Source organism: Callorhinchus milii, unplaced genomic scaffold (genome assembly GCF_018977255.1).
Source record: "Callorhinchus milii isolate IMCB2004 unplaced genomic scaffold, IMCB_Cmil_1.0 Scaffold2, whole genome shotgun sequence".
NCBI lineage: Eukaryota > Metazoa > Chordata > Chondrichthyes > Chimaeriformes > Callorhinchidae > Callorhinchus > Callorhinchus milii.
In genome coordinates, this window is record NW_024704743.1 from 24,397,920 (window position 1) to 24,410,167 (window position 12,248).

Below are 12,248 nucleotides of genomic sequence, written 5' to 3' on the forward strand. Positions count from 1 at the left end.
TGGATCTATGTCAGGCCAGGTACAGTGTTATTAATGAGAATTTGGATTAACGTTGTAAACCTCTGCCTCGCTTTCCAAATGACGTTTAAAAGCATATCTCTGCATTGTTAATAAAAATTGCACATGTGCTTCCTATTTCTACTTTTCAGACTCATAGCCATCTCTAGTTTGAAGAAGAATTCAACCTGTACCTGCAACAGCACAAGCGGCATTGCCAGCAGCATATGTGAGGAGCCTCATTTTCCAGAAAGAAAATTAAGAGGAAGGATGAAGAGAGAGGATGACCTAGGGGAATAATGGCTGGTTGCCAACAGCAATTTACATTTATGTAATATCCTTCATGTAGGATATTTGCTTTCACCCACTACGTCCCCAAAACTGGAACTCTCTGCGTCAATCCCTCCACCTTGCGCGCTCCTTGCCAATTTTCAGATCACACCTAAAGACTTTTCTCTTCGACTGTACCTACAGTCACTTACCCTCTCTTCCCGGCTCAGTGCCAAGCTCCACCACACTTAAGTGCTCCAAGTCGCTACCCCGAATGAAGGGTGCTATAGAAATGCAAGTTGTCGTTAGTGGTTTTAAGGTGGCATTTAAAGACAAGTAAGGGAGGGGTGAGACAAAGGGGTAGAGGGATTGAGTTTCAGAGATGTGCATCATGCTGACAGGCACAAATATACTTCACGCAGTCTCCTACAGTGCGTGATAGATAGGAATTCCCACCGATAATAATAATTCTTGTATTTGATATAGCGCCTTATCACATCTTCGAGAAGTCTCAAAGCGCTTCACAGAAGATACTGTAAAGTGAATTAACTTTATATTTTGTGGGCGAAACGATTGGTGTGACACACAGCCAGTTACTTGCAGGAGTTGCTATTTGCAACTTTGAGTGGCTATTTGCCAATTGAGGTTGCAAATTCTACAATTGCAACCACAATAATTAAAGGGGTGGGGGGTAGTAATCTAATCAACTTCATCACTGGGTTTGTAGATTTGGGGACAGACCTGGATTTCATGGGGAGCAAGGGAGTTGAGAGTTGCAGAGAGGCAATCGTTTAGCAAATTGTTCAGGCTGTATCAGGATCCCTGCGGGTGTAAGTCCAGAGGGAGAAGAGATCTGTGGAAGAGAGGGATCATGATTCAAGGGAGGGAATTGGGTGAAAGCTCTTTCCAAGATCGGAAAATGATGGTTGGAGGGCTTGGAAGAGGGGAGAGGGATGTGGGAGGAGAGGAAGATGAGGAAATGGTCTGAGATGGCCTTAATGAAAGTTAACTTTCAAGTGGACAATGTAAATACTATAGTTTACTGAACAGACAAGAAGAATTGCCAAGTGTCTAGAGTATCTTAAATTCTGGCTGCTTTAATCATACGTGCAGCCAGCTTTCAACGTCAATATGGACCTGTTTCAGAGAATGCAGGTCCCAATATTGTGTATATAGAAAAAGTTCAAGTTAAGAAATATCTCTGTGATCAAAGTTTTATTGACAATTTCCACCTAAGGCGTATAAAATAATGCAGCACAAAAGGAACCTGCACTTGAAAGCCATGCTGGTGTGACAAATTTAGTTCATGTTCTCCTAATATTTCATAACAATTAGCAGAAAATTTATAAACTGAAGATTTTCCACTTTGTTACGGTCATTAAACAAAACACCATCTGAAGCTCAATAAGACAGTGCCTCCTTCAAGATCCATCTCAAAACCCCCCACCTCTTCGACCACGCCTTCGATCAACCTCCGTCCCCCCCCTGGCCTTCACCCTCCCCAATCCCAACCCCCACCTTGGGTCCAAAAACGCTAATTATCCAGCGCCTTAGGACATCCTCCTGACATGAAAGGCGCAATGCAAATGTAATTTTGTTGTTGTTGTTGTTGAGGCTTGCCATTTTGCTTCTCTTACTAATGTACCAAAAAATAGCAGAGTTATTCAAACGTTTGCTTTATGGCACTCTGGCCACACTTTTAACTTCCTGTGATAACTGTTAAAATGCTGCATATGCTAGCTATCAGCCTTATCAGTGAGAATTTCGGTTTGAAGGAAAACATCCTTTCAGACACTGATTAATTTCACATGAACTTTAGTATTTGCTAAACGGGATTAAATGGGAAAATAAATATTTTGATATCCATAGGCGCACTCCTATAGAGGAGTTTGATATGCACTAATCTTCTGATTCTTATGTGAACTCATTTTTCTGTTGTGTCGAATGCTCTTGGAAGCAAAAGAAATCCCGGTTCAATCAAGTATTGTTAGTTTTGTCCCATGCAAGTGCACCTCCTAGTGGCTGAGTTATGGAGTGGCATACAACTTGAAGGATCTGCCTTTTATGGAAGAGACACGCAACACAGAATGCGACTGAAAGAAGGAAACAGACAGAAACTAACATAAAACGTACCTTTAATATAGATAGACATTTATGTAAAGGTTTGAGAGTTTGTATATCGTCAGTATTAAGAACTAAAATAGAATAGAATTTCATAAGCACTTGCAAAATACCGAATATAATGAATGCCCTTCAATTTCTCAAATCTTTCAACTCTGAAAATAATGAAAGTTCTGATTCAGATTATTGCAAGTTATGCTAATGCACAAGTTGATGTTAAGTTTCGGAAAGAACCACAGAATGCACTGCTGAATGCACGAACTGAACTTTGCACAGGGCAGAGTTTTCTGGAGCAAATCAGCCTCATCCTGGCTAAAAGGTTTGACCTGTTGTGAAGTTACTAAAGCTCCAACAAATGTGACTTATATTGAAAACAGTAATAACTTCTTCTTTTCATTTCAAGCCAAATGATAATGCAAAGTCTGTTGCATTTTTGAAAAATTCAACAAACAAGCTTTAGTGAAAAAGTGAATTACATTAAAATGAAACAATAAGCAGCAAAAGGGTGGAAATTAATAAGAATTAAGAATTAAGAACAGTGCACTGGTAAGAATTGTGAGGGCCATGGTTTCTGTCTCCAATACATGTATGGACTATTTGATATTAACTTAGCTTCGGTACAGACAGAATGGTCACTTATTATGCCGGTGAGACACTTATGGTGGGAATTAGGGACAAATATCTGTTCAAGTAGCAAACCTTTTTGTGAAGTGCTTTGAGACATCTCATTGATGTGATAAGGCACTATATCAAATACAAGGGGAAGAACATTAAACAATACTGTAATTATACAGAATAATTTCAAACCCTAATTTGTACCAGTGAGAGGAGGTGTGTGCATGGGGCAGAGAAAAATGATTATGAAAAATTCATACGAAGTTCCGGATGTCATTAGACAAGAAAGGTAATTAAAGTAATATTCAGTGCAAAAATTATCAGTAAACAAAACACTATTCATTAGTTGGTTTGTTAAGGAGTCAGCAGTCATTTGTTTTGAGTGGCACTTGACATTAACCAGGGTTACTGATTGATAATCATTAAACAAGGCCTCAGTCACTTTAATTAAATTGAATCCAAATTAAAGAGTGTTATGTGCAATGCTTAGTTGATGGCCTGATCTACTTACATGTCTGATCCCAAAATCGGAACTAGTTTCACTTCAAATCTGGCCAGTTTAAATAGCAAAACAAAAATAGTTCACAATGCTTATTTACATTAGTTTGGTTAGAGATACCACCACAATGACTTGTACCACACCGTTAAAGAGCTCTATGTGGACTTTTAAAAACATGACTAATACAAAACATAATTGCTACAGCCACAAAATAACTACAGAACTTGAAGCAATAAAATCAATATACCCTTAGCGGTGGCTTTATTCCCTTTAGCAGTAAGCAGGAACCCTGTTGTTAGTCGATTGGTGGATTGCTTTTCGGGGGTAATAATCCCCCCCAAAAAATTAAAAAATTGATGATTCAATCCACGAATCTTTTTGGGATGCTGCGGCATGCAATTGGCTGCAGCGTTTCGCTCATAAAATATTCAGTCAATCCACTCTACAATATATTTTGTTAAGAGCTTTGAGACGTATCAACGACGTGATAAGGTGTTATGTCAAATTCAAGGATTATAAATATATTGACACAAATTCAAACAAATTCGTACAGTATATTGACTTTAACCCTGTCTTAACTTCTTTGTAATGTACTTTTAAAGTATTCCTATATTGTCTTGCATAACTCATTGTTTTAGCACACTAAGCCATTGAAATACTGTAGCATTATAATGTGATTTGTAAAAAAAATGTAATTCCTATGCTTGCCCAATGCAATCATTAACCAGTGTCAGCAATTAGATGTTGTGCATTATATGCACAATGTTACTATGCACCACAATTTCATTAACATTATTAACATAAAAACACAAATATAAAATCCTTAGCACTAGATCAAAGTTGACAGTATAACCTCTCATTTCCACAAGATGAATTTGAAATTTGTTTGATTTGTCTTGAGTCACAAACTCACATGCACAAAAATGATATTCAGAGTACGGTACTTCTGAAACTTTACATTAACTGTTGTACAATCTTACACTAGAGGGAGCAAATTCTTCGATAACAAGGAATAATTTTCTAGCCATACAAAACTACAATCATCACATTCCATTGCTGGGAGCTAATCCACTTCCCTTCTGACAATAGAGCAAAGTGGTGCAGGAAGCCTGATAATACTGTCCGTTCCATGTTTCTTAGCATTGTGGCCAATTTTGTCATTCTGTGTGTGCTTCGCGATCACATTACTCCCACCCTCGCTCGCCTCCACTGGCTCCCCATCCCCCAGAGGATCGAATTCAAGATCCTCATCCTCGCCTACAAGGCCATTCCTGGCCTTGCTCCCTCCTACCTCTCTGACCTACTATCCCCCTACCTACCTGCCCGTACCCTCCGTTCCTCTGGCTCCGGTCTGCTCCACATCCCCCGACCCAACCACCCTATCATCGGTGGCCGGGCCTTCAGCCTCTCAGCCCCCAGGCTCTGGAACTCCATCCCCCAGTGCCTTCACCGCTTCCTCCCTTTCCTCCTTCAAGGCCGGTCTCAAGACCTTCCTCTTTGACCGTGCCTTCAGCTCCCCTCTCGACTCTCTAACCCCTCCTCGCTCCCTCCCTTCCCTCCCCTCACCCTGACCATTTTCCCCCTGCTCGGGTCCCGACCCAACTGTACAGCACCTTGGGACGTCCTCCCGACGTGAAAGGCACTCTATAAATAGAATCTTGTTGTTGTTGCTGATTCCCTACCCCAAAGAGTTTTGCTTTTTCCAACCTGTACAAGCGTGAATGAGGGGAAGGCTGAAAGAAGATCTGCACAGACAGAAGATTTCATTGCATTGCCTGCACTTTATAGCTGTGATGCACTCTGAGATGTTTTAATGTTATAGGTGCTAGATTTTTTTTATCAAATGCAACAACTTGTGTTTATATAGTGCCCTTTAAGTGGGATAACATCTCAGAGCGCTTCACATTGGCGAATCGGCTGAGCAAGGAAGGAGGAGGAGGCATTGTTGACAAAGTAGGTCTTATGGTGGGATTGAAAAGCAGATAGAGAAGATAATTAAGGAGAGATAATTAAAGGTTATGGGTCTAACGACTGAAGGCTTGACCATGAGCGTGGAGGACATGGGGGACACACAGCAGGAATGTGTAAATTGAGCAGAGGAGGCGAACAGAAGATTGAGTTATAAGCAAATCAAAGAGATAAGGAGGTGCTCAAGAGATTTACATGTTGTAGGTGAGGACCTTGAAGTCAATCCATTTAGAGCCAGCGAGCCAAATGAGGATTGGATGTGTGAAGTTTGGTTCAGGTGAGGAGACAGACAGTGAGTTTGGATTAGCTGGATATTATTATTATAATACAGAGATTATTATTATTATAAAAATATATAAATATGATATTGCTTTGAGCTCATAGTCAGGGGAGATGCTTTGTTGGAGGCACTGACCTTCAGATGAGATATTAAACCAAGGTCCGCTCAAGTAGATGTTAAAAATCCCATGGCACTACTTAAAAAGAGAGTTTCTCTAGGCCAATAATCCCCTAGGTAATTGTTTTTTGACAAAGTGCCATTCACTTCCTCACTGTAGAGCATTATTGTGCACATTTGTAGATAAACATGGTATAGTGACTGCTATGTTCACCTACAAATACAGCCACTATATTGTACAGAAAAGTCCATGAAGTGCTTTGAGATGTTTGAACACGATAAGGCACTATACAAACTCCAAGGAATATTGTTATTATTGAACCCCTACTTTCTGGAACTCTGGAATCTAAAGGCCTCCACTTTGTGCCGTCACTACCTTCTTGAAAACCATCTTTACTGTATCTTCAATCAAAACCTTCACATTTCTCTCCTTCCTCACCATGTGATCCCCATTGCCTTTATGAAGCACTTTGAGACTTTAATCCTATGTGATATTGCCGCTTATTGCATTTACTAAAGTGTAAATAGTATTTGCACCTTTGAATTTATATACAAATATAATTTATTGTATATGAATATATTGTATGTGGCTCTAGGATTGAATACTTCAAATTTGTGATTGCATCACTAATGTCACAGTTTGCAAAACCTCTCAGTCAGTTAGATATAAGACATTTCCCCTTTCATTAGAAAGCTCATTCCAGTAACTGCTCACATTTCTGGCAAAGCTCTTGGCAACATTTTCAAACCTACATTGAAACAATGAGTTTACTTAAAAATAGTTTTTTTTTTTACACAGGATTTATTGATTTAAACATTTTTGTACTGCACTGTTTAATTCTTTTATCATTGTTTTATGTGTCCATTAAAGTGTATGATGTCAGTAAAATGGAGTGGAATAATGTTGCATTCTGGCAACAACAGCCAGTATAAAACTGGTTAGGCCATGCATGACCAGATGTAAGTTAAAACTCTTTTATTCTGCCCCAACAATGCACTTTAACCCCAATCTCAGAAGAGGGTCCTGCGCACGCCAATGTGTATTGTTGCATTTCCCATACTATCCATCTTTTTGGCCTCTTAACTCAACTTCCTGAGGTGAGGTAAAAGAACAAGGTCCTAATCTTTTGTTACATTTAGTCCCCTGGTATTTTACTATTAAAGTCAAACATTTTATAACTGAAACTTACAGAGGAGCTTCAATTAAGATGATCTGAGCAACTCTGCAATATGGAATTAATAATATTTCATCTGGGTTACATTAGCAATTGCAGCAGTAAAAAACGAATTATGGAAAAGTAGAGTCAGATGGAAATTTACTGGAAGAGAATGTACAACCTATAAAGCATGTAATAATAATACTTGCATTTGATATAGCACTTTTCACGTCTTCTTGACGTCTCAAAGCGCTTCAGAATAGACTGTAAAGTGAATTGACTGTATATTTGTGGGCGAAACGGGCAGCCAATTGCGCACAACAGTGTCTCCCACAAACAGTCATGGATTGAAAATGACCAATTTTTATTATTGTTTTGTTTTTGGAGGGATTATTATTAGGCGTGTGGAGTAAGGAAACTTGCCCAAGGTTTCGCCCTGCCTGGAATTAAAGTGTAGATAGGGTCAGCAGTAATATTAATAAAGTGTTACAATGGAAAACTACACTACAAAATCTCAAAATTTATTTTTGTCTATTAACATGCAAAAAGTTACATGAATACGAAGGGTTGAGAGCTTGCAAGAAGTGATGAATACATTTCTGTGCAATATTTGCATTATTTATTGCCACAATGAGACTTTTAACAGTTTAAGACAATGTAAATCATGCTAATACAAGTACATTTGACGAAGCGTTTGAGATTTTAGCTATTCTAAATACTCTATAGATCCATTGCCATTTAAAAGCAGAATGATCTAAAATTGAAACGTTTTAATTCCCTTCCAAAATTAGATTTCTCCTTGAAGAAAAACCACAGTAATATCTTTAGTAAGAAAATAATCAGCATTTTTATAACAACCTATCATATCGAAACATTTAAAAATGCCTCATTGGTAATTACTGTAAGTGTCGTGACAATTTTCTACAATTTTCTCTGCTGGGACTATCAGTCTATATTTCCATCCACTCCTATAAACTGTAGGAAATTAAACCTCCCTCCCTGAAAACTGCGGCACAATGATTTCAATACATTTCAATTAAGAAGCAGGCACGATTTTGTTTTTAAATCCATGAGGTAGGAGTTGCGTGCTAAAATGCAGGATCCTAATTAAGTAATTATCCTATTTTTAGTTTTACTTAAATATCCATCTCCATGATCAAGACCAGCAAAGGAATGTAGAAATTCATGGATTCAATCATGGCTGGGGAATACTTCAGAGTTAAGTTCATGTGGATCAATCGGAAGTGTTTATCATGAATTTCCATTCGCCATGTTGAATTAGAAAGGAATCCCTGGCTATGAATTCCATCCACTTCTCCATCAACAAAAATTGTAACGGTATTTGTGGGACAAATTTAAGACAGATTTTGCAAAAATACGTACTAAAGTCCATAGATTGTTTTTGGGCTTAAACCACAAAAATGTTACGAGAGTTTAATCCCCCTCAATTTCCCCGATCCATTCCCTTGATTTCACGTGAAGTAAGGGTTTCTGAGGTCTTGCAAAATTCCATGCATTTTGCATGCAGTTCCCTCCCACTTCAGTAAACATATAAATATGGCTTGTAGGAACATACATATAGTACCAAACACTTCTCTGAAAAAACAACAGGAGTAAGAAAAACATTCCAAAATATTTTCAGCAATGCTTACCTATGGTATGTACCTGCTAACAGAACTTTGCCAGGTGTCAGGTGTTGCCAGGTGTTTGCAATGCAGAAGATTCATAAGAACATAGGAATTAGGAGCAGGAGTAGGCTATTCGGCCCCTCAAGCCTGCCCCGCCATTTGATAAGACCATGGCTGATCTTCAGACCTACCTCTAATTACCTGCCCTATCCCCATATCCCCTAATCCCTCTATTTTTAAAAAAAAATCTATCAGTCTCAGCCTTGAAGATGTTCAAGGACTGAGCATCTACAGCCTTCTGGGGTAGTGAATTCCATAAATTCACTACCCACTGAGTGAAGAAATGTTTCCTCAACTCTGTTCTAAAAGGCTGACCCTTAATTTTAAGACTGTGACCCCTGGTTATAGATTCTCCTACCAGGGGAAACAGACCCTCAGTGTCTACTTTATTCAGCCCTTTAAGAATCTTATAGGTTTCAATAAGATCTCCCCTAATTCTTCTGTACTTGAGAGAATATAGCCCTAGTTTATTCAGCCTATCCTCATAGGTCAGTCCCCTCATCCCAGGAACTAACCTGGTGAATCTACGCTGCACCCAATAGGGCAAGTATGTCCTTTTTTAAATAAAGAGACCTCGGTCTCACCAAGGCCCTATACAGTTGCAGCAAGACTTCCCTACTCTTGTACTCTAAACCTTTTGCAATGAACGCTAATATGCCGTTCGCCTTCTTAGTTGCTTGCTGCACCTGTAAACTAACTTTTTGAGACTGGTGTACAAGGACACCCAAATCCCTCTGAACACTAACACTATCTAATCTCTTCCCCCTCTAGAAAATAATCTGTTTTTCTATTTTTTCTACCCAGGTGAATAACTTCACACTTCCCCACATTAAATTCCATCTGCCACCTACTCGTCCACTCCCCTAGCCTATCTATATCCCGTTGCAATCTTTTCGCATCATCCTCAGAACTTACTCTCCCACCTAGTTTAGTGTCATGCACTGTCATTCACTATTACAGTTGGGAATAACTACATGCCTCACATCCTCAGATGTTAGCATTTGGCTTTCTGCCGAATATCTCACAATAAGGTTTGGAAAGTTTGGAGGGTGGTATTTATGCTGGATACAAGCAAGGTATCATGTCAAATACTCCACTGTAGAGGCTGATAAGGAGAGGAGGCACATGGCTTGCCAATAGCATCTTCATGTTCGTTTTGGGGTTGTCTCTATGAATGTCCTCACAGATTTGCAGTAAGAGGAGATTCCAGGATATTATAGAGCAGAACACATCTGCTAGCACCAAAAGATGCCATGATGGAGTTAGCAGACCCATTAAATCCAGCTTTGCTATGAGATCAAAGTGCGGTCAATGGACCTTAAATTAATCTTGTCCCTCAAGTTCTACACCACAGATTTGGAAGGAGCAATCAATTTGCTGTCCAGTGGTCCATTGAACTGTTGTACCTGAACCGTGGGAGAAACTCACTTCTCTTTTTGAAGAGTGGAATGGGATCTTTAACATCCACCTGGACAAGCAGACGTCTGGTTTAATGAGACTTCTTGTATGAAGGGCACTATAATAAATACAAGTTGTTATTATGGAGGTTGGGGTGGATGCAGGCCCTGATGAAGATCATGACAGCCACTCTACAATCACAGCTTCCAAATAGGAACCCATCAACAATGCTTTTGGCAGATGAGGGCAAGGGTCTTGGTAGCACTGCCCACTGGAAGGCCAGGAAGGGGAAGGGGACAGGTGAAAGGGATTGTTTGCTCATTGTTCTTTTCGCTTCTTTTATAAAATGACATACATAATACTTGTGTTAAGTATGTCCAAGTGTTGTCCTTGTGTTTTTAAAAATAGTCTCCTTTATTATACCTTGCCTCATGAAAATGACAACTTAATGATCAGCATGGTTTTGCATCAGAAAATACAGAATACTTTTCTGGGTCTATTGTTAGTTTGGGGTCAGAGATACATTCACATCTGTAATTCACAGTAATTTTCATTACTCAACAACAATAACAACTTGTATTTATATATTGCCCATCACGAGGACAGCATCTCGGAGTGCTTTAACGGTGTCGGAGCCTGACACCAAGCCGGAGGGAGGAGGTGACCCTAAGTGCAGTCGAAGAGGAAGGTCTCAAGATAGATGTAAAAATAATTTTTAATCCCACAGAAAGTTATAAATAAAATGATACCTATTTTAAGTGCTAAGTTCCTCATTCCCTTAAAATCCAGTTATTTCTGAAGACTTGCTTTAGTTCTAGTGCTTATTAAAATAGCACACATCAGACAATGGCTGTGTTTTGACGTTGCATTAATAGGAAGTGATATACGCAACTCATGATAGCAAAGCACTGAGGTCGAGGATGCTTTCTTAGGTTTTTGGAAAAAAATATATGATTCACAGTCCAAAAGCAGTTACGTGGTTAGGCTCTCCCTCCCTTTCTTCAATTCTCATCACTGACTGTTTCCTGTAATTCTGACCACAAACCGGAAAGAGCCGTGTGCTAAGGCATCTTGTTGAAACCTGATAGCAAAAAGTAGATTTAACCACAAAAGCAGAATTAATAGGATATATATTCGTTCTATCAAATCTAACAATAGACGAATGCTACTAAGAAACTCAGTTCCACATACATTTTTTCTTATTTGAAAGTACTATATGTGTTGGTAATGGCAGAGTTAGACCCCATTAGAATACGGGCTATGACAAAGCAACTCTTAGCTAATTCCATATGTAATCATTTGTCAATCACCATAATTATTTTTTCCTTTGGTAGATCAAAACAATTACTGCTACTACTTAGAATAGAACTTTTAATTGTCTAAGGTAAGCACTGTTAAGCCCTACCTTGTGTGAAGGCTGCTATATAAATGCAAGTTATTGTTATAAGGTATATTTACTTAAAAATCAAATGTTTAGTTTACTCAACAATAACTTTAGTTACTCTTATGTTTCTCAGTCTATATAGAGAGAGAAAATATTGCACTTTCTTTATGTCGTTAATCTTGGCTGGCAAAACACACAAATACAAATAAAATTACACATTAAAGCTTTGTATTAACACAATATTCAACTGAGTTTCAACCATCCAAATTGTTAGAATACTACAGCTTAATGTTGCTGTAAATACTAGTGTTTTACCTCTAGCAGATTGGCGTAGATTTCTCCTGGGATCTTTCAGTTTCATTTGCAGATACATGGCTGTATAACTGGATGCCATTCTCAATGGGGAAAAATGTTTTCTCCTTTTCTACAACTTCGCATTCAATATTGTGGAAACGTGTCTGTCACCATCATATCGAATGTTTTTGTTCTGTTTTAGAAAGACCTTCCGCAGTACAGGAAATTGTCCTCTCTTACCTAATTGGCTAGACTTAATGTGCTTACACAGCACTACTGGTTGCTTGATACCGGTAATTGTTTCACAGATAATAGCAGCAATATATACTCACCCTTTTGCTCCTACTTCACAACTGGTGGACAGTTTGGCAGGCCTCAGTAAACAATCATAGCATGTCAGGTATTCTGCAGACTTCTTTATAATCTATGATCAAGTCACTGAGAAACTGTACCGAATAAA

General features: G+C 38.8%; 1 protein-coding gene across 1 annotated transcript in view; it reads right to left on the minus strand.

The window, feature by feature from the left end:
• LOC103176331 (genetic suppressor element 1-like) overlaps positions 1-11,957 on the minus strand; it is a 186,533-nt gene extending 174,576 nt beyond the window's left edge. The window contains exon 1 of the mRNA XM_007889788.2: positions 11,810-11,957. Coding sequence (XP_007887979.2) covers positions 11,810-11,888 — 79 coding nt within the window. The 5' untranslated portion in view covers positions 11,889-11,957. The remainder of the gene's footprint in view (positions 1-11,809) is intronic.
• Positions 11,958-12,248: the final 291 nt, after the last annotated feature.